Source organism: Amborella trichopoda, chromosome 2, assembly GCF_054954075.1.
Source record: "Amborella trichopoda isolate Santa Cruz 75 chromosome 2, AtrichopodaSantaCruz75HAP2 v2.0, whole genome shotgun sequence".
Classification (NCBI taxonomy): domain Eukaryota; kingdom Viridiplantae; phylum Streptophyta; class Magnoliopsida; order Amborellales; family Amborellaceae; genus Amborella; species Amborella trichopoda.
Window position 1 is genome coordinate 55092750 of NC_142337.1, and position 22251 is coordinate 55115000.

Sequence of the window (22251 nt, forward strand, 5' to 3'; positions counted from 1 at the left end):
TGCCAAAATATGGATTTTGCTGTTGAAACTTGTGCACAGGGAGATCGAACAAGTTGTTTGATATTGACATAAGCACTCTCCCTAAAGTTTGGTTTCTCAAGATATGGGGGAGAAAATAGTTCTCTCTCTCTCTCTCTCTCTCTCTCTCTCTCTCACGCACACACACACACACACACACCTCTAATCTCAGAAGAAAGGAAAGGGATAAGACAATCTCAAAGTAGAGGTATAGCATCTACAGCCAAAGAATATTCTTGCAGATTTCAACCAAATACTATTATTGCAGATTTTATTGGAAATTACATTTGGACTATTACAATGCATTTTGTAGTGTGACCCATTAGTTGTTTAGGATATATGCCAAATTTTAGTTGTTTGGTCTCATTTGTATGCTGTCCCAAAATGTGCTTTGGCATGGTTGGGGTGGTGTTTCAGCGTTTGAAACATTTCTAGATGAGACGGTCCTCCTGCAGGAATCCAAAATGCCAATATGTGATCACTGAAACTGAAAGTAGCTCTCATCCCACTTGCAAAATAATGCATTTTCTGAGTCCACTGAATGCTTGGGATCAGAACGCTTGTGGGAATCCTAATTTGATCTTTCAGAGCATAGGAACCAGAATTTGTTTCTTGAAGTTGGAGAGAGATTTTATTTTATACTTTCAGCTCTTCAAGTTTCGCATTTTAGTGGATTGAGTGTTTTTTTTCTTGCATTTGTTAAATATCATAAATCGAAGAGAACCTTTTATCTTAGTCTGATCCATTTGAAGATTCACATACATTTCCTTGAAGATTTGATGTGTTGGTTGGTGCAAGTTTCAACAGATGGAATTCTGGGACTGGTCCATCACTCGTAGGTTGTTTCTTAGTTCATTTTGGTGGTTTATTTTTGTCACTACGTCATGTCTTTACCATGTTGTGTTCTTTGCTTCTATGGTTCTTTTGCTTTGAATTTATGCCTTTGCTCTGGTGATAGTCTGGTGTATGTTGGTATGTGCAATTTACATTGCAATGCATGCTGTTGAAAATAGTCCAAGTTCTTTCACAGGCCTCTCATCTACATCTTTACTTGGCTATATTTGAAAACTTATTTCCTTATGACATGAAATATTGTCTAAATCCCCATAAACTGAATATTTGTAGTTGTACGGCTGCTTTTCTTCAAAGTTTCCCTGTTCTCTTTTGTTGTCACAGATCATCCTGTAAATTGTTGTACATTCATGAACACAGGAAGCACTAATATGCTATGTTGTTGGTTGTTCGTTATGTCTATTTCAGTACTTCTGATTTCTTAGTTGTCGGCATTTTCTAGAATAGAAATTTCTAGAAAAAAATTTCCTAGAGTAGCTTAGCAAAATAATTTTTTTTCTAGATTATCCTATTGCGTGATAGCTGTTGTTGAAAGCAATCAATTTCACATCTTGAGAGGGGTAATTATTTGATTAACTTGCTATATTCTCATGGTTGTGCTGGATTGGTTTCCTCACTAATGAATCAATATTCTGCTTACTATCAGGCACAATTACCTGCATGACCTACCTTCCCTGGATCCAGAACTGTATAAGCACCTTCTTTTTTTAAAGGTGAAACTTTCTGGTAAATGTATTTCGATCATAGAATGGTGTCATATAAAGTTCTCTGATGCTCTGTTTTATGCCACTATCTGTAGGTTAATTTCTTAAAAAAAAGTATGCTTAAATGTTTTATTGTGTGAATTAAGATGGTGGAAAGATTCTTCTGATCACTTTAAGACTCTAGATGCTTGCAAAAAATGAAACTGGTAAGATGAACAATATTCTTTTCTCTATGATAAACAGCATTTCCTTAGTTAAGAAAGATGTGGGAGTAGAATCATATACAAGTGTATCCTGGCCTCTGGTATTTCATGATTTTCTCCAATTATTGAATTGCAAAATTCATCTTTTCTGCCACATTCTTAAATTTTCCTGTTCCTCTTGCCATTGTATGTCATGCTTAATAATTCAACGAATTGTTTTAGCTCATGTTGCTGTTTTAATATTATATAGTCCTTGGTTGCTTTTGATGGTGTTCCTACAAGGGTATATATGGGTTTGAGCCATTCATGCTCTGGGACCTTTTCTTTCTCTTTTTTGACAGAAGATGATGGTTCATTGGGTCATTATCCTTCATGTATATTGAAGTATCTAGGCTTCGATCTTTTTGTTTTGAAGTGTCTCTACTTTTTGTTGTGGTGGAAGATAAAATATTAGGGAAATCGATGGGGATAAAGTGAGCGTGAAGGAAATGATCATGGCAGCGGATGCGCTGCAGTATGGAAATGGAATTTGCCCACTTTCCTTGCACCAGTGCCCTTCACATGAACCATTAGTATCTATGTTGGAGAGAGAGGAAATGTGGCTTCCAGGAAGGGAAGACATTTCTAGTTGGGACACATGACTTGGTCAAGGCTTCACCTATTTTTTCCTTGATAGTCGTCCATCCATGAACATTTTATTACATTATACGTCGTTACTAAGGATGCCAATTGTGTTATGAGGATTTGACCAACTTCAAAAGATTTGTGGAGAGAGGTGGGTCAATTGAATTGGAACCTTGCTGTTTGTGCCGTCAATTCTGATGGGCTTAAGCAGGTCAGTGGTAGGAGGAGCTTCCATGGTCAGGCTGGAGCTCAATCTGGAACTGAGAGTGGCTATTGCAGTGTTGAGCTGATACAGGACCACGGACAAAGATGCTTGAGGTGCTGCTAAAGCATACAGCAGAAGGTGCATTGTTATAAATCAAGGATTACTATTTGAAGAAAGGAGAAATGACAGATTGGTTGGGGGTACAACTCGAATAAGGAGTAGCAGCAGGCACTCAAATAGATAGTTAATTCAAGAACATTGTGGTTGGTACGAGTTGCCTATAATAGCAAGAGATTGAGTAGAAGAAGGGATTTAGTAGCAGTGGTTACTTGCAAGTCGTACTATGTTGTCCTGGCAAGCCAAAACCAGGCGATAGCAGGCTGGACTGGCTTGTAGTTGGTCTAACAGATGGTTGCCATAAGACAAGCATGCTGGACAAAGACAATGTGCTCCAATAATTGTTTTGGATAAAATCAGCATATGATCTCTTTGATAGCTTTTGACTCACGGGGAGAATTAGTCTACTTGTTCTTGCCAAATTTGGCTGTTCTGGGATTTGCGGTACTTGTTTGATATGTTACAACTATTTCCTGCATTCTAGTCATTCAACTTAAAGGCATGTTTTCATGCTGCCATGTCCATGTGTATCCCAAGAAGACCACGGTGGTCTGCTAGGGGATCGACTGGTATTCCATGCAAATGATCAACTTAAGCATGACATGTATCCTTTATTTTTGTCATTCATTGAATTTTATTTGGAAAACACATGATTTGTTGATGCCGACTCCATGGTGATCCAAAGCCTGAGCTTGCATGCAGTATATGGCATGTACATGTTACTCATGATTTTCAATATTTTGAACCATGAAATAACTATGCATATGTCATAACTTTTCTTGTATTCAACTATACAATTGTTTTCCTTTTTAATATCGCTCAATGCTTAAAAGTTCTACCCAAGTCTGGTATGCTCACGTGGGCCAATTATTGGTGTTTCAGCATTATAAAGGTGATATATCCGAACTTGGTTTGTACTTTGTGATCGTAAACAATGAGTATGGAGAGCAGACTGAGGAAGAGCTCCTTCCTGGGGGAAGAGATATACAAGTTACTAATGAGAATGTTATAATGTTCATTCACCTTATTGCCAATCATCGGTTGAATATCCAGGTTCTTTAGTCTTCAAGTTCCTTGTCTGTTTCTCCTTTCCCTTCAGTCATTCCTTCTTTTTACATGCATTTTCTCACTCTATGGTGCGGTCTCCATTACAGATACGTCAACAAAGTTTAAATTTCTTGCAAGGATTTCAGCAACTTATACAGCCTGAATGGATAGCAATGTTCAATGAACATGAACTTCAGGTCATATCTTCAGCAAACTATATTTTGAAACTAGCTTGGAATGTTTGTTGTTATGTGAATATTCTTTTTCTTTTTTCTTTTTTCGAAATTCTTTGTTGTTATGTGAATAGTCCTGTATGTGAATATTCTTTGTTGTAAGCAATCACTTTTAAACAGACTCAAGTGGCTTACTTCTTTCTTATTGTCACTTGGTTGGTATCTTCTTCAACTACATAGTTATTGGTCGACAACTTTCTTCTTGTTTATAGTTCTTTAAAATGTCGGATCAAATGAACATATAATTTTATTTTATTTTAAAATATACTGAAGTAATTTGACCAACAAGTTCAGTTTTTGGGATAGTCTAAGGAATGCCTCTATACATTGAACAAAAATATTCCTTTGGTAGTAAAGTGCCAAATTTGACTCCGATGTTATGGACGAATGAATTGAAGGGCCCCATTGGAATCTTATGTTTGCAAAAAGCAGTTTTACGGAGACTTGAAAATACTTACAGACTTACAAGATGCGAAACATGGTCAACTCATGTTAAGAACGTAACTAGACGTAGCAATAAATGTAATCATGCTTCCCACTTTCTCCACTCTCTGCTAACACTCTTTATGCTCTGCCATCTTTGTCAATGCTATCAACACTCAGCTTATGCTCTCAATGCTCTTTTCGATACGTGTCTTTCAGTAGTTAAGAGGGTGCATTCCAGACAAAGTTATACTTCTCCCAAGGGCATTCGGTCCACCCACCTCTCACCCCAAAACCCCAAAAAAGGAAAAAGAGTTCATTCTCAGCAAAACCAGTGATTTCCATCTCTGTTATTTGTTCATACATATCAGATATTTGAACTTAGCGATACTTTCTTTAAGTGCCACTGTTGAAGTGAACCTAGTATCATGGGCATCGCTCTTAATGGGAACTTGATTGATTCTTGATCATTAATCTAGAAATTAAGTATTCTTGTAATTTTTCAGAAATTTAATATTATTTATAGTTTCTGTTTATTTTTATAGTACTATCTCCAGTGTGAAGATGCAGCCACCATTGATTATGTTTAACAGGCACTGTTCACCTATCAAACATGATCACATGTTGGTCATGCCTTTGTACCATTCAGATCTTCATGCCAGATACTGTCCCTTTTTTTTTTTTTGGTCAAAAGATTCTAGGCAAAAGATTCTATGCTCCTGCCAGAGCATTTCTTCTATTCTCCCTCGCGTAAAATGCTATTGGAGTTTTTTTAGGACTCCCCAAATTTTGGGGTGCATCCTTCTTCAACTTAGCCATTAACCTTAAAAAACAAAAAAGGAGAGTTCAAATTGCATTGTGCTTGTGCCCAGAAAAAATAACATCCAATCCAATTTTTGGAGGGTGTGATCTAAGTGTTTATGAATTTAAGAACTCAAAATTCAATTTTTTTTATTTTGAAAACAATCATCTGGTAATTCTCAAGTGGATTATAAAATTTCAGATCAAAAAAATCCTACCTAGTTGATCTTTCGGCAGAGGGAGTAAGTGTACCGTTTGCTCCCACGGAGCACAGTATACGAGCTTTTAATTTATAGTTGCTCATCAATCATCAATTTGATTAACTATTTGAATTAATGTACCAATAAAAAGAAGTTTGCATTATTGTGTCACTCTACAACAAATATGTTTATGCTTCGATAATGTCATTGCCTTGACTAGAAGAATATTTCCAGCTTCTCATATCAGGTTCACTTGAGGGAATGAATGTTGATGATCTACGTTCCAATACACACTATACTGGAGGTTATCATGAGGTAACTTGTAATTCTGGTTTTCCTTGTAGTGTATCTGACATTCAAACTGCATAGGTTTCCTACCTAACTTCATATCTGTATTTGTTAGATGCATATGAAATTGCTGCTACAAGGTAATCTGTAGTCCTGTGACATGTAATTTCATGAATGGACTGTGTATGACTTCAATGCTCATTTGGTAAATGAACCTATGATGGGTATGTTATGTTTCTTGCTATACGACAGAAAACAACAATATTGTGATGTTTGATGTTTTAAACAAAGATGAAACATTAGACTAAATATTAGTTGAATCTTTGACTGGGGATGAATTATCAAAGAGTTCCAAAGGCTGTCTTTTGTTTGTTTATTCATATCTTCAATGTTGTATAAGACATGTAACCAATTCAAGTCTAACAAGCCTGGCATCTCACACAAGACTTGGAATCACTATCAGGGGAACCCAGTAGTGATGCATGGATCTTTGTAAGCAGTGCCATGTGCTAGTTTGTTCATGGAGCAAGGTAATGTTTGTATTCTAATTGCCAAAAGTGAGAAACAAAAATAGGAAGTGGTGGGCAACAGAAGCATGTGTTAGACTTGTGATGTTGTTTTGTTTTATGTATCGTAAAGCTGTTGCCCTAATGTAATACCAAGAGTTAATATAAAGCCTCATTATCCTAGGCATCTAGATGCTGCCCAGTAGAGTTCACACAAACTCTACACTATCTCTCTCTCTCTCTCTCTCTCTCTCTCTCGTATATTTTTGTTTGTCTTCCAGGTACGAAATTCATCAACACAACCGAAGTTAACATGGTATTAGAGCAGGTTCGATGAGAAGAATCGGTTCATCCATTGCTGAAATGCTCCTATCCAGGTTCCTTTATTTTTGCATCTTTGATCTCTTTCCCTTCCTTGAGCAGCATCTTCGTCCTATCTGTCTGCTTGAACTGGTTCTTTCTTTGTCTCTCAAAATCTTTACACTATTCCTTGATCCCAAGAAAATTCATTTCCTACACTCTTACTCTTTTTCTCTAGATCTTATTGTCTCTCTCTCAAGATCACCTTTTCTATACTATTTCTTACTCTCACGTTTTCTACATTCTTTCTTACTCTCTCTCTCTAGATTTGGTTTCATTCTCTCTGGAACTGACCTTATCATTGCTCCCAATCACCTCTCCTATCATCTGGCCTTATTTTTCTTTTCCAGATTTGGTGTGATCATGTTTTGTGTCTGTTTCCCTTTACTATGGCACAGTCATTGAACCCCAATTCCCCTAATCAATCGATTTTGTTTCCCAATCCTCAATATTCCCTCAGTCAACCCTAAATCTTGAAAGGAGTGCCTATGTGGAATCCAAGGGAGAAATAAAATTCTTTTCTTCTTCTATTAATATATATGAATTTCACTTACAAGTATCACAATACACTATTGTAAACAAGAAATAAAACCCTAAATACAATCTAGGATCTTTATTTTTACTGTTAAATAGAATAAACACATTCCAGGAATGAAAAACAAGATGGCACTAACAATTTTAGCACAAACAATGTTCATGGAAATTTAAATAAACAATCAAAGATGACTGGAAAATAAAAGCAAAAAACCAGGAAGACTTACTAAAATTTGCCTAGGTTTACCCCCTTAGGGCTTAGTACACCTCATACCTAATTTCTTAACTGCTGGTGCACTCTTATCCTATTGACCTTGTTGAATTTTCTGAGCCAGGAAGCTTCCTTAGGCGATACGTCATAAACTAGGGTTTCTATAAGAGCATAACACAATTAGGAATTCTTGGATCCCTTTATGAACGTTTAGGGCATCCCATTGTGTGGCACCTCCCCTTGATCTAATCAATGTGCCCCCTATCTCTTAATCTTATAGGGTGGTGTGTGCCACCCCTAAGTCCTTATGAGGGTGGCCTACCACCAAGAGAGAGAGAAATGGAGGATGAAAGAAGAGAGAGTGGGGCATGGAGGAGAGAGATAGGAGACAGAGCGAGAGAGAGAGAGAGAGAGAGAGAGAGAGAGAGAGAGAGAGAGGCTATAAAAAAATGTATTGAGATTTGTTTTTTTTAGTCAGGGTTGGGGGTCGTTCCTTACATAGGCCTCAAGGGCCCTACATATGCCTATTCAAAGTTGGGACTCATCATAACCAACAGGATTTTAGGAAATCTTTAAGGTGGGAGAGGATTAGATCTGAGTCGTCCATCCCATGAAGCAGCCGTCATGATTTAGGGAGGAATTCTAAGAACCTTATCCCTTGAGTCTTTAACCCGTATCCACTTCTAATTAAACTAAGATAAGAAAAATATAAAACCATCTTCTAGAACTTCCTTTATCTCTCACAAAATTGTGGAAAGTTCAAAAGTAAAAGATTTGGTCATTTGGATGGATCTGTTAAGCCACCACCAATATATATTACTCAAGAAAACACAAATTTCATATGTAAAGAGAGGGATTAGTTTGGTATTGATACAGCCCAGAATAGTGCTCTCGAATATCTAGATAAAACATACAAGCTTAAAGCTTACGAGAGGAACTGTAGACGGGAAAAATAGTCAATGAATTTGTCCATTTATGTCTTTTGTTTATTTCTTGAGTTATTTTATTTACTTGGAGGTAAGTAGTAATTTCTAGAGTCTTTTATATTTTTTTCTTCACTTAAAGTCTTTTGCAATTAGTGGCCATTATTAGATTAGTTGGATGGCCAAGATTAAGTCTTGTTTTCTTATACAACAAATGTACTCAAATATAATAAAGCATCTCGTTATGGACTTTATTGAACACCCTCGAGCAGCAAATGCTCCTTTTATCTCTGGTTTTTTAATCTTTCTCTAATTTTGGATCTTTCATATCTTCTTCTTTGCTAAACCCTAGCTGCAAGCTGCTAGGTTTGCACCAGGAAGTCGACCCAGCCTATGAAGATCGACTTGCTAAGGACCAAAATCTTATTGGTTGGGCTCAAGTGGTGAATTTATCGATAGCGTACGATCCTTGGACAGCCTCAATAGAGTCCTATTTTCAGGAATCTGAGGCTCTTGTTATGTAATTGAAATATGAACTTCGAGATTGTAAAAGGGGAAGATATCGGTGTCAAAATTCTATAACAAGATAAAATGAATATGTGATCAGGCTGCCATTATTTAGTAGCCAGTTGAAGATAAAGATAAGGTACAATATGTACTACAAGGATGGGTAAAGATTATAGAACTTTTGTAGCATATTTGATGACAAGGAATTCTTTTCCTTCTTTTGCCAAGCTTCAACTTATGTTGTTACAACATGAGGTGTCATTTTGACGTAAATAGGCATACAATTCTTCTCCTAATAATGAAGACCACAATTCCTCTTTAGTAATATGAACAATGTTGCACAAAACCCAAATAATTTTTTAGGAAATAACAGAGGTTGTGGGGGTCGAGGTGGCAGAAATGGTCATGGTGGTAGAAATTTCTATGGTGCTGGTCAAGGTATTTTACCTACTCCTAATTGAAGTAGAAATGGAAATAGAGTTACTTGTGAAATGTGTGGAAGAGGAGGACACTCAGCCCACAATTGCTTCGATAGATACAAGAATGACAATGAAATAAAATGAGGAAATCAAATTGCGGCCTTGGCAAACACTAAGAACACGGTTCCAACATTAAACAATTCTATGGAATCTCATGCCAATACTTTCCCTATTGATGGGGCATGGATTGTGGATGGCAGAGCTGCCAACCATACATTTGGAGATCCTTGTATCTTCTCTTCCCTTGATCCTCCTACTGGTAGTGGTTCTATTATTATTGGTGATGGGTCCTCCCGCGACATCACACATGTAGGCAATGTCACAGTTGAGTTCGAGTTTTCCTTTGGTCCTATTCACTTGAATCATGTCTTTCTTGTTCCAAATATTAGAAATATTTTGATTTTTGGTTCTCAATTAGCATGTGATAGAGGGGTTTGCTATCTATTTACTCCGGATTTTGTTTCTTGGAAGGAACAAAAATCAGGATTTGTGTTCACCAGGGGAACTCATTGTGGACAAGCTATATGTGATAGATCGCATTGCGAAGAAACATTAGATGCTGGTTTTGAGTTTTAGTTTTAATAAAGATGCCGATTTATGGCATCATTGTCTTGGTCATTGTAGTAGGAGTCGTTTAATAAACTTCATAATGAGGGTGTTGTCCCTTCAAATGTCCAAGGTCTTAGTCTATTTATCTATTGACGTTGGCAAAAATTCATAACATTATTAAGTCATAGAAGAGCCTCCTTGCCATTTGAGTTAGTTCATTATGATGTGTGGGGTCTTGCACTTGTTTGTTCTTCTTCTTATTATTATTATATGTTACATACATTGATGAGTACTTGCGTTACACAAGGATGTTTTTCCTCAAAAACAAAGCTAATGTATTCGGGATTTTTATGAAGTTCAAAGTTACTTGTTGAAAGACATTATGGAAACCAATTTCATTTTTTGTAGTGATGGAGAGAGAGTGCTCATCTCATGCTTTCAAAAACCACTTGAAAGATCACGGGATAGAGCAACAAGTTCTTGTTCACACACCACCCAAAACAGAGTTGCTGAGAGAATGAATAAAGTTATTAATGAGGTAGCATTTGTTGGGTTTTGTGGCCTTTAAAGGTCTAGAGAGCTTGTAAAAATGATAACTTTACAGTGGAATATGCACTTCAATGGGAGTGTGCATGTTAACTAACTATGGGTTCGACGATTTATGGCCATGGTTATGTCTAAAACCCTTACCCCTGAGCATGTAGCACTACCATGAAGAGTTTATAGTGGTCATCCCTTGTTGAGGTTGGAGAGATGCCGAGGGGTGATGTTTGTAGGTCAACAGAATTGTGTGGTCTCCTGCATGTTATTGTAGGCCTTTAAGAGCATAGTTTAAAGCCTCAACAAACTTCCGTACGGCATGTACACATGACAGCTGCATTATTGGGAAGCATCTTTGTAGATGGACACATGTACATGTGCATAGAGAGCCCCTTTGCATTGTGGTGACAACTGTTAGACTTGCTCTTAAAAGGGAGAAACTATGATCCACATTTCAGGATGATGGTTCCACATTTTATTGTCCAACTTTGACAAGCTAATCATGAGTCCTTGCATTGAAACTGTGGGTCATGGGTCTTTGTTGGGTTGGATAAAAAACAGTAGTGGATCATGGTTCTTAGGTTAGTGGAGTGCCTTTATTGTTGCTAATTTTGACCCATTGGTATCAGTCCACTTATAAGATATTTTATTTTGGTATTAGACATATTTTTATAAGTTTTACAATTTTTTTCAGAATTTTAAAAATTTATTTCTGTTGTAAATTCATTAAAAAAAGTAGTTTCAAAATTTTCAGAACTACGAAGGGCACATGTGGGGACTTAGGATCCTATCCCCACGTGTGTGTCACCCATGAGTAGGACATTTGGCCATGTGGGATCCACATAAAGTCCCTAGGGTGGCACCCCCCTCTTATTTTGTTTGTGCACTTTTAGTTAATTATGCCATGTTGAAGGCTTTTGGATGCTATGCATAATTGTATATCATAGAAGGTCCAAAAGATTGGACAGGAACCTTAAAATTTACAGTCAACCTTAAAAAATTCCCAACAACATCAAGATAGAGAGCAACATGAGACTGAGCACCAAGATGAAGTCAAGTTGAGAATATCGACAAGAGTGAAGCATCACATTGACAAATGGATCAGTTGTGGAAGATTCACCTGCAATTTTCAAGGATTTATGTGTGAAATGATGAAGATAAAAGAACCCAGAAATTTCTTTGAAGCTAAAAGAGACGATTAGTGATTTAGAGCCATAGGACAAAAATATAAGCCATGCATGTTAACCGATGTCGATGTATTGTACTCAGGCTGAGAGATAAGTATGTGGTGAGTTGTAAATAGGTATACAAAGTGAAATATAAACCTGATAGGGGGCATGGAAAGATTTAAGACAAGACTTATGGCTAGAGGATTTAACCAACAGCATTGCTTGGACTATGAGAAAACCTTTAGTCCAGTTGTTAAAATTGTCATGATGAGGGTTGTCATGTCTCTTGCTCTTATGCATGATTGGTCACTTTATCAATTGGATGTCAAAAATGCTTTCCTGCATAGAAAATTAAAGTATATATGGAACAACCCCCTGGATTCAATGAAGCAAGCCCAATTGAATATTTTGTAAGTTAAAGAGATCTATACTTGGGCTGAAGCAGGCATCAAGAACCTGGTTCCATATTTTTTATGATGCATGAAAAGGCAAAGGTTTTACTAGATCTGCCAATGATAACTCTCTATTCCTTTTGAAAGATGAGAAAGATATTGTTATTAGTTTGTTATAGAGATGTACAAGTTTTACAATAATATATGTGGATGATATTGTTGTTATAGGAAGTGATATAATATGATAAATGAAATAAAGGAGTTTCTCATTGAAAGGTTTCAAATGAAGGGCCTAGGAAATCAAGATATTCCCTAGGAATTGAAGAGAATCATTCATGTAGTGAGATTTGCCTTCCATAGCAAAAATATGCTTTAGGTTTGCTTGAGAAGGCCCATATGCTGAATTGCGAGCCTTTTTATACCACATTAGCCTCAAATAGAATCGTTGTTTTAAAAAGTGGACCGCCCAGCCCCTGGGCGGCCGTCAGGCGGTCCAGAAGGCCTGGGCGCATCGCCCAGGCCTAGGCTGCCAAACTAGGCGGATATCCCTAGGTGCCTGCCTAGTCGCTCGGGAACCCGCCTAGGCGCCCGCCCGGGCGACTGCCCAGGGCCTACCCCCCCCTCCCAGGGGTGGAAATGAGGTTCCTTGAGGGTGTTTTTGGGTCATTTTTTTAATACTAAAGTACAAAATTGTGGGTTTTAGGTTCATTTGAAACCTAAAACTCATTAGAGGCTATTTTAGAAAGAGAAAACCCCAAAACAAAAAGAATTTCTACTGGGCCGCCCAGGTTCTGGGCACCTGCTTGGGCGGCTTGGACCCCCCCCGACCGCCTAGCGCTTGTTGAAACAATGAATAAAACATTGTGTGTTGATCAAGGAGACTCACTAATAGAGCTAAAAAATACAGAAGTATGGTAGGGGTGTTACAATATTTGATTCGTACATGTTTGGATTAATATGTGTTAATCAGGTTTGTCAATACATGCATGTGCCAACTGCAGTACATATGGAGGCATTGAAAAGGATATTAAAGGTTCCATTAGCAGTGTTTTGTTGTATAAGAGAAATAAATTAGCGAGTCTAGAATGGGGGTCCGTAATTCGATATTCAGATGCAGATTGGAAGGAGACCCTAATTATACTCTTTCAGGTTACAAGTGTTTTCCTGGGAAAAATAATATCTTGGAGTAGAAAACAAAAAGTAGTTGGCAGATCAAGCATTGAAGCAAAAAACAGGGTCCTTGCTATAATGAAGACAAAAATTACATTGGTTCATCGTCTTCTAACTTGGTGGGATATAAGTTGGTACATCATACCTTTACTGCGATAATAAAAATGCTTTAGTGATTGCTGCCAATAGTGGGAACATAGTGCTAGAAGGAACCATTGGCATAAATGAGGCGGAGGTCATATATACATTCGTTGGATTAGGATATTGGAAGTGAAAGAAGCTTTTAAGATGATGAAGATAGGGAAGTCTTTAGGACCAGATGGTATCCCGATAAATATTTAAAAATGCATGGAGGAGATCCGCATTGACTGGCTGGCCAAGCTGTTCAACAAGGTATCCAGAACAAAGAAAATACCCGATGAATGGAGGAAAAGCATTGTGGTACCTATTTACAAGAACGTGTGAGACAACAAAATTGTGTGAACTATCGAGGAATCAAATTTATGAGCCACAACATAAAGCTGTGGGAGAGAGTGATTGAGCAACGACTAAGACATGAAACGAGTGTATCAAAAAATCAATTTGGTTTTGTATCAGGGAGGTCAACAATTGAGGCCATTTTCCTACTTAGACAACTTATTAAGAAGTTTAGAGCAAGGGGAAAAGACTTCACATGATATTTATTGATCTAGAGAAAGCTTCTGATAGAGTACCTCGAGAGTTAATTTGGTGGGTGTTGGAAAAGAAAAGAATCTCCAGATATTATATCGACTTGGTGAGAGATATGTACGGGGGAGTGCTAACTAATGTGTGGACAGCTAGTGGAGAGACCAGTAAGTTTTCAATGACAATAAGTTTACATCAAGGGTCAATGTTGAGCCCGTACCTCTTTATCTTGGTTATGGACAACTTAAATAGGAACCTACAAGATGAGGTACCATGGTGTATGGACGACAAAGTTTTGATTGATGAGAACTGAAGCGGCATCAACACAAAGAACTTTTGAGGGATGCTCTAGAATCTAAAGGTTTTAAAATTAGTCGGACTAAGATAAAGTATATGGAATGCAAGTTTAGTAATAATAGGAGCAGAGATGAGGAAATAGTTAAGATTGATGGCCAAGAAATACCAAAAAGAGCGCACTTTCGATATCTTAGGTCGATAATTTAAGAAAATTGAGAAATTGAAGAACGTGCCGCACATAGAATTAGAGCAAGGTGGGCGAAGTGGAGATGTACAAGCAGAGTTTTATGTGATCGCCACATACTAATGAAGCTGAAGGGAGAAGTTCTATAAGAGAGCTGTGAGACCAGCTTTGCTTTATGGGGCAAAATGTTGGGCAGTCAAGAAACAACATACCCATAGGATGAGTGTAGCTGAGATGAGACTGCTATGATGGATGAATGGCAAGGCAAGAAGGGATAGAATTGGAAATGAATACATTAGGGAGAACTTATGTGTGGCTCCAATAGGCAATAAAACGAGAGTAAGTAGATTTAAGTGGGCTGGCCATGTGCAGCGCAAGCCCAGTAGTGCACCTGTTAGAAGGTGCGAGGTGGTTCAAGTGGAAGGCTCATAAAGGGCAAAGGATAGCCCAAAAGACATAGTTGGAAGTAGTGAGAAAAGATATGGGGGACTTATGGCCTCACTGAGGGTATGGTCCTTGATAGAGCAGAATGGCAGACTAGGATTCATATATCCGATCCCAAATAATTAGAAAAGGCTCTGATGATGATGAGCATTGCTACAAACCCAATATTTTGTGATAAAACGAAACACATTGAGATTGATTACCATTTTATCTTGAGAAAAAAAGCTGAAGCAAAATTCATTGGTAGAGAGGATCAAATCACCAGACATATTTACAAAAGGCTTATCGAACGAAAGGCATGATTATTTAAGAAGCAAGTTGTACATGTTTAAACATAATGTACAACTTGAGGCGGAGTGTTAGACTTGTGATATTGTTGTATTCTTATGTATATTTTGTATATTTCCTTTTTTTGGGTAGATGTATCTGCATAACGGTATTTTCGTAAAACTGCTGGGCTAATGTAATACCACAGCAATTAATCTAAGGCCTCATTATATTGGGTGTGTAGACACTGCCCAATAGAGTTCATGCAAACTCTCTCTCTCTCTCTCTCTCTCTCTCTCTCTCTCTCTCTCTCTCTCTCTCTCTCTCTCTCTCTCTCTCTCTCTCTCTCTCTCTCTCTCTCTCTCTCTCTCTCTCTCTCTCTCTCTCTCTCTCTCTCTCTCTCTCTCTCTATCTCTCTATCTCTCTCTCTCTATCTCTATCTCTCTCTCTCTCTCTCTCTCTCTCTCTCTCTCTCTCTCTCTCTCTCTCTCTCTCTCTCTCTCTCTCTTGTTTTGTCTTGTTTGTCTTCCAGGTATGAAGTTCATCAACACAACCGAAGTTAACACGAACACGAAGGGGAGTAGGTTGAACTTCAGAAACATTAAGAGGATCATGTGCAAAACAGCAAACTGGGGTACTTTAATAGTTTGAGAGAGTTGTTCGCTTTTTAAGCATTGTTGGCATACAGAATGTTTAGGAGAAAATGAAGGAAAATTACAAATAATCTCGTTTACCATGTGAAACTCGAGAAGTAAATTGTTCACCGTAATTCAGAAGCATGTTTCTGCCTTCCTTGGTGACAAAAGAATTTCCCCTTCGGTGGAATATGTGCTTTGACAGAAGTTTTTTTGATGTCTGTCCTTCATAAAATATGGGAGTTGTTTATTTGTGACATCTCTCCCACAAAGTAGTGATACTACTGCTTCCTGAAATGTTCCCGCCATATAAGGCCCCATTTGGTCTGAACATAATTCCATGAAAGAATGGACTTATTCAGAAATTAGTGAAAACTGGTTGTTGTTTTTACTTTTAATATATATTATAAGATAGAGAGGCTCATGTGTTGAATAGCAAAGGGGGCCAAACTGTTTCTTCTCACTATCCTGAATGAGGCCAGGAAGTCATGGGGCGTATTTGTTAATAAATGGTCCATCAAAATGTTGCCTTCATTCCTGCAGTGATGCTCTTCAAGCCAAGAGAATGGAGTTTCTGTTCCTTAAAAAAGTGTGCAATGTACAGAGAGTCGGAATCTGCAAGATGCCCTTGTATCGTTAACATATGAAGACATACAACGTGGCAAAGAAACAATATATTATAATGCATCTTGTTCATTAGTGGATGAGCAGACACCAGCAAATGTAACTTCAGACTGACAAACGCGTGAATCGATTGAAGCATCTCAATGGGTTGAAGTAAGGGAGGAAAAAAACGAGGCCTGCATCTTCCTGAGAATACAAACATAGTTTTATCGAAGTCATCATTTTACTTGATGTAAATCTTTGTAAAACATTTGTCAGTCTCCAAGAGTTCTCAGCTCTTGGAAAGGCATCTATGGAACTTGAAGACACCCTCTATCAGCTGCATCTATAAGTGTTGTATAGCTTCTGAGATTATCACACCCTTTGCTGGCATGACAAGCTGCGACTGCTGCTTATGACCATGTCCCATTCTCTGTGTATGTTTTGTTATTCATTTTGTTTGAACAATAACTTTCACAAATCACAATGATCTGATCTGCATTTGGTGCAAAAGCGTCTATTTTACTGTTTTGTTTTCTTATGTTGGTAATTGTCATACTACTTTCGGTGGAGATCCCTTGTTATGCTTTTAAATATGCCCCATCACAGAAGTTTATTAGATTCTTGCTGGAGAATTGTTACTTCAAAAAACAATTTCTCCATCATTGCCATTAGTCATTTATGATTTTTTCCCTTTTGTTATGTAAGTTCATCAAATATTTTACACTTCTTTACATCAACAGAAACATCCTGTCATTGAGATGTTTTGGGAGGTTGTCAAGAACTTTTCTTCAGACCATCAGAATAAGTTTTTGAAGTAAGTTTTCTGGTTTCACTACTGTTTCTCTTTATTTGTCCCTGCATATGTACCTCAAATTACTTGCTAGCTCCTTTTACTTATACTGTTTCAGTGTTGTATATATTTTTCCATGGAACTAGTCTATTTGCAGTACTAGTAGATTTATGCTCACATCATGGTTATTACTTTGGTATCTTAAGCTCCTAGTTCTTTTCACAGCTATAACATCATAATTGTTTTCCTTCTTATCGCTTTTCATCAATTATATGCTCAATAAAACCCATGTGTGCCTCTCTAACAGTGTAGCCTTTCACAAAATCTTACATTGTTTTTTGATCAAATAACCACACATACTGTGTAATCTGTCACCATGATCATAAATCGTTTCTGATCAAATGACCGAGCACTATTTGCCTCATTGAAACCAAACTTCTCCGTTACGAACCAAAATCAGGTTATCCATGTCCGGTTGTTAAGAGGACCACTAAATGTATAGTGAAGCCATTCGAAGCTATCATCTGATCTATCCTCTGAAGAATCTTTGAAAAAGCTCTCGAAATATTTGCTCTCATCGCCTCTCCAAATGTGGCATCACAATTGTGATCTGCTATCTGTAACAAATTGCCAACTTGTGTGTAGTAATGTCGAGAAGATCAATCATATCCCTCACACTCATTACTCACAATTCGAGCGTGTCATCTGTCTTTCCCACAGGATGGTCTTAAAAGTTACCTTTTCAAAGTTACTTATCCAAAAAATATAACCTTATCAAAGTCATATACTTGTCACTGTTAACATTCTCAAAAAAAAAAAAAAAAGTTACGAACTTGTGTGATACGCACGAAATAGATGGACTGAGCAGATGTTATAATTACAGGTTTGTCACTGGATGCTCTCGAGGACCACTGCTTGGATTCAAGTACTTGGAACCTCAGTTCTGCGTTCAAAGGTTTGATTTTTTTTTCCCCCCTTCTCTTTTTTCTCTTTATGAAATCATGTCAATGCAATAATGGTTATTGGAGATTCCAGATAGAGTAGTATATTGTATTAGTTATTCTCTTGGTTCATACTTCAGGGCTGCTCCGGACCATGCTTCTGAATATGATCTTGATCGTTTGCCAACATCTGCAACCTGTATGAATCTTTTGAAGCTCCCTCCATACAAGAGGTATATCTTTTAATCCTACTGCTTACGTGGGTTTACATGGTATTCTATATGTAAAAGAAACACGCATACATGTGCGAGTTTGTGTTCTACTCTTTCTATTTGTGCTTGAGAGAGAATGACTATATTGATGGATGTCCAAATGATTGCTGGGCTGTGATTTTATGCATTATCAAAATTGACACTTCAGACCTCGAGAAGGCTTTGCAAATATTGGTCAACTTCCTATGTGTGTGTGTGCGTATGTGCCATTGTGTGTGTGTGCATGAGAGAGAGAAAGAGGGAGAGACCTATCAAGACCTATGTTAATGCGCATGTTGGATCTTGGTGATTTTCATAAAAATTCAACTCTAGACAATATTTGTTTCTGAAAATTCATAAAGTTGATTTGACTAAGTGCTCCCATTTGTGTGTGTGTGGTACAAAAGTGTGTGGTCTGTAAAAACTTGTGTGCATGTGTGAGTGTGTGCATGTCTGAGAGGGAGATGTAGCTACGCATAAGCAAATGAGGAGAGAGAGAGAGAGAGAGAGAGGGCTGTTCATATGCATCCACAAATGATGGCCACCTTTTTCTTCATTCACTGATTCCAACACTTTAAATAGTGTATAGCGATGTGCTGCCTTTCTTTTGCATTGCTTGATAACTTGGAGACAATGTCCTTGCACAGCAAAGAGAAACTGGAAACGAAGTTAATTTATGCAATCAATGCGGATGCCGGATTTGATTTAAGCTGAAGTACTAAAATACCTCCCCGCAATCGAACTGGGAACATAGCAGTTCAAAAGAACCTGGAGCTCCTCCAATCCAACGGTCAGGAACTCATGATGAGGCATGTTGTGGGCTGTATACACAGATGGAATGATGCACCATTACAGCTCCGTGTCTTGTGGCAGGCAAGATGGATTCATCACCTGTCAGCTATACACTTTTGCTGCTGTGTATATATTCTCCATTGTATTTTGGTTAGTCTGGTTCTGTTTTACTTATAGAAGTGTATATAGATGTACATCTTCGGGGAAAATGTGTCAATTGGAGACTCGTTTCCATTTTGAAAATTAAATTCCAACGATTTGTGTGCCCTGTTGATAAACCTATGGGCAGTTTTTTTTCCTCAACTTACATATTTTGCATTATATGTTAGTAATGGAACACATACTCCCCAGCATATGGTATTATACCACATTACTATTGGACAACATATTTTGGCAAAAAAGCTTTGAAGTGGCGATTGCATCATTTTTTTGGAAATTTGTCACAATACTTGGAAGTATTTCAGATTTTACCTGTTTGCAACTGTTCCAGACCATGTGTTTTTCTAAGGGTATTTTGGCATTAAATCAAAAGATATAGATAAAGTGTTAAATTGTTTGTCTTTTATGGGTCGTCATCATCCGAATTTGCTCCCAACTATTGGGTTTGGTTTGTCTATCTTCGATTTTGGTAATTTGATAAATTTCCCTTGTTTACTTTTTGTGGGTTTCACAAATAATCGAGCTGCTTCCCAATAAACAGCAATTTTGACTCAATTGGATCTAAGTTCTTACTTTGTGAACTGGATGTTCCATGAATTTGACAAGAATCTCTTTAGCTGTCTAAAGGTTTCAACCAGGGCTGAAAAGGTTTCTTTGCCAACAGCCTCCTGCTCTTCCCCTAATACCCGCGCTTTACTGGAAATTGTACGATATGAAAGAGAAGGTTCTTATGAGGTCTATTCATTTTGTACTTATAGGTGGCAATGGACTTGGACCTGACCTGGGACCCGACTCAGGTCCGGGTATGGGACCCGAACACCATTTGGGTCTGGTTTTGGGTCCGACCCAACCTGTTGCCAACCCTACAAAGTAAAATAGGGGCTAGGAGTGGTATTTTCAATACCTTCCGATCTGTAAAGTCACTGGCAGAATGCAACCTACTTATCAACATTCTTTAACCAGGCGATACAATTAATGCAATTTAACCTGCATCCTGAGCAACCTTAAAGAATCCAAATGCCCATGAAATCACCCTTTTGGTATTTACTTTTAAGGGAACTATGAGTGCTTCTTTTGTTATGACAAGCTCTAATGCTGGTATGCTATTGCCTTTGGTTTAGAATTTTTTTGTTGAAATCATTCTTCATGATTAGTACTTGACGTGCATCTGAACTCTCAAATGAGAGAGTAAACCATAAACCTATTGGCATAGAGCTTTGGAGAGGCCTTTTTGATTTCATGTATCCCGAGGACCAATGTCTTTCCTTGTGCATATAATTTACAGTATCGAAGAGGGATAAATATCGTTTCGAGTTAACGCTCCTGCGTGTTTGAAAACGAGAAGCGATACTTTCTTAATTTTTACAATCTTTTTGTCCCTGTATCACCCAACCGACTCCCAACATGACCTGGAACCCAATGTACCGCCCTTTTCTCCCTGGTCAAAATATTAAGGAGAAATATTCCATTCTCTAATCAAAAGATTCTTACTATTGAAAACTATCATAGAACTTTGGAGCATCAAAATAGAAAGATTCTTACTATTGAAAACTTATGCATCTGCCAAAAACACATATGAGAGAGGGAGAGTATACCATAAACAAAGTTCAGGACGGTTAGAACCATTTTCAGAAAGAGACTTCTTGTAACGAGGGTGGGTCGCGTCTAAGTCCTGCCCAAACCTATATGGTCTATGGTTTAACCCAGACACAACCCAATCCGATTATCTCCTGGCTGGACCAAGACCCAGCCTGAGATGGCAGTTAAGACCATACTTCTCGACCCATATCTGACCGAATGGGTCTAAAAGTTGAACCTGAACCCGTCAACCCACTGGGCGAATGGGTTTACCAACCCGATTACCAGGCCTTTTCAAGCGAAGTAAAAGTATCTATAGGATGCTGTAAGTGAATCTCACTGTAATCTCTTTGAGTTTTAACATCAAAGTTGAGTGTTAAACAAGATTTAAAGGACCATTTCAGTAAATTATTTTGCATTCGTTTATTGTGCCAAGCACTTTAAATTGAAGTTAGACAATTACAATCAATGTTCGCAAAATCGAACCAGAACGGTTAACTGGACATGGGACCAAAAGCTGTTTAACCGGCCTAACCAGTAAACTGGTCAATTCAACTGTTCTAATTGAACAAGTCCCGGTGCAGTCAAAAAATTGTAGAAAAAATAAAAAGAATACAAAAAAAAATCTACTAAAATATGAAAAGCATATAAAGAATGATTAAAACAAAACGCACTCAAATGAAGTTGAAAAGTAATGAAAAAAATGGATTTTAAAGGTGCCTTGGGGTATTTTAAAAAAATTTTGAAAAAAATGAAAAAATATAAAAGCGAGTATTAGTGACCAAAACAATTTTTAATCTTTACCATAATGTAAAGAATATTAAAAAATATATGTATTACAAATCAAATTCCTTATTTTTAGGATTTTATATATATTTTTTTGAATTTTTTTTAAAATACCAATTGATCACCAAAACCACCCTAACCCGGAACAGTAGCCGGTTCTGATCAAACAGAGCAGTCACCAGTTAGATATCCCGGTTTTTCCAAGATGGACTACAATACATGCTTAGGTGTGGTTAGTAAAAATTCACCGGTATAAATGTTATCGTTTCTCGGCAATAATAGGCACCTGATGCAGCAAAAAAACAAAAAAAAGAAACCAACATGAAAAACAAAGTAAACTCTCTCTCTTTTTCTATGATAAAATTTTATTTCATTTACCAAAAGCATACCAAAATTTGAATTCCAACATTTTATAAACTCAAGAAACCCTAAAATTAACTCGAGACCCAAATAAATATTAAAAAACTTTGAAGCACCCCTAAACAATACTGAAATTTAAAAAATATCACTATGAACAGTAACATGTGAACACTAATGCATGAACGGTACCAATGAACAATAACATGAATAGTAAATAAAAAATTAAAAAAATAAAAAACTTAGAACCCTTAGAAAGTCAAAACCCATAAAAGTAAATCATAAAACTAAAAATTAAAATATACAACTCTTGAAATAAAACAAAAATTGAAGATTAGAATAACTTCGTCTTCCATCATTCTTCCCTGATTGCAGAAAACTCGTCCTCGAGTTTTAAAAAGAGCTAGGATGAATTATGCATTAAACCTATGATCTTCTTCAAC

At 37.4% G+C, this 22251-nt stretch overlaps 1 protein-coding gene across 7 annotated transcripts in view; it reads left to right on the plus strand.

Moving 5' to 3' along the window:
- The window catches only part of UPL6 (ubiquitin protein ligase 6), a 76366-nt gene extending 57085 nt beyond the window's left edge, over positions 1 to 19281 (plus strand). For 3 of the 7 annotated variants that reach the window (XR_016049664.1, XR_016049662.1, XR_016049665.1), the window contains exons 19-26: positions 1517 to 1596; positions 3606 to 3776; positions 3878 to 3967; positions 5662 to 5742; positions 16895 to 16968; positions 17828 to 17899; positions 18026 to 18118; positions 18784 to 19281. Coding sequence is in view for 2 of the 7 variants with exons in the window: in XM_011623984.3 (XP_011622286.1) it covers positions 1517 to 1583; positions 3606 to 3776; positions 3878 to 3967; positions 5662 to 5742; positions 16895 to 16968; positions 17828 to 17899; positions 18026 to 18118; positions 18784 to 18850 (715 nt within the window). In the remaining 5 variants the exon portion in view is untranslated. The remainder of the gene's footprint in view (positions 1 to 1516; positions 1597 to 3605; positions 3777 to 3877; positions 3968 to 5661; positions 5743 to 16894; positions 16969 to 17827; positions 17900 to 18025; positions 18119 to 18783) is intronic. The other 4 variants (XR_016049663.1, XM_011623984.3, XM_088858638.1 and 1 more) reach the window with 2 other exon arrangements.
- Positions 19282 to 22251: the final 2970 nt, after the last annotated feature.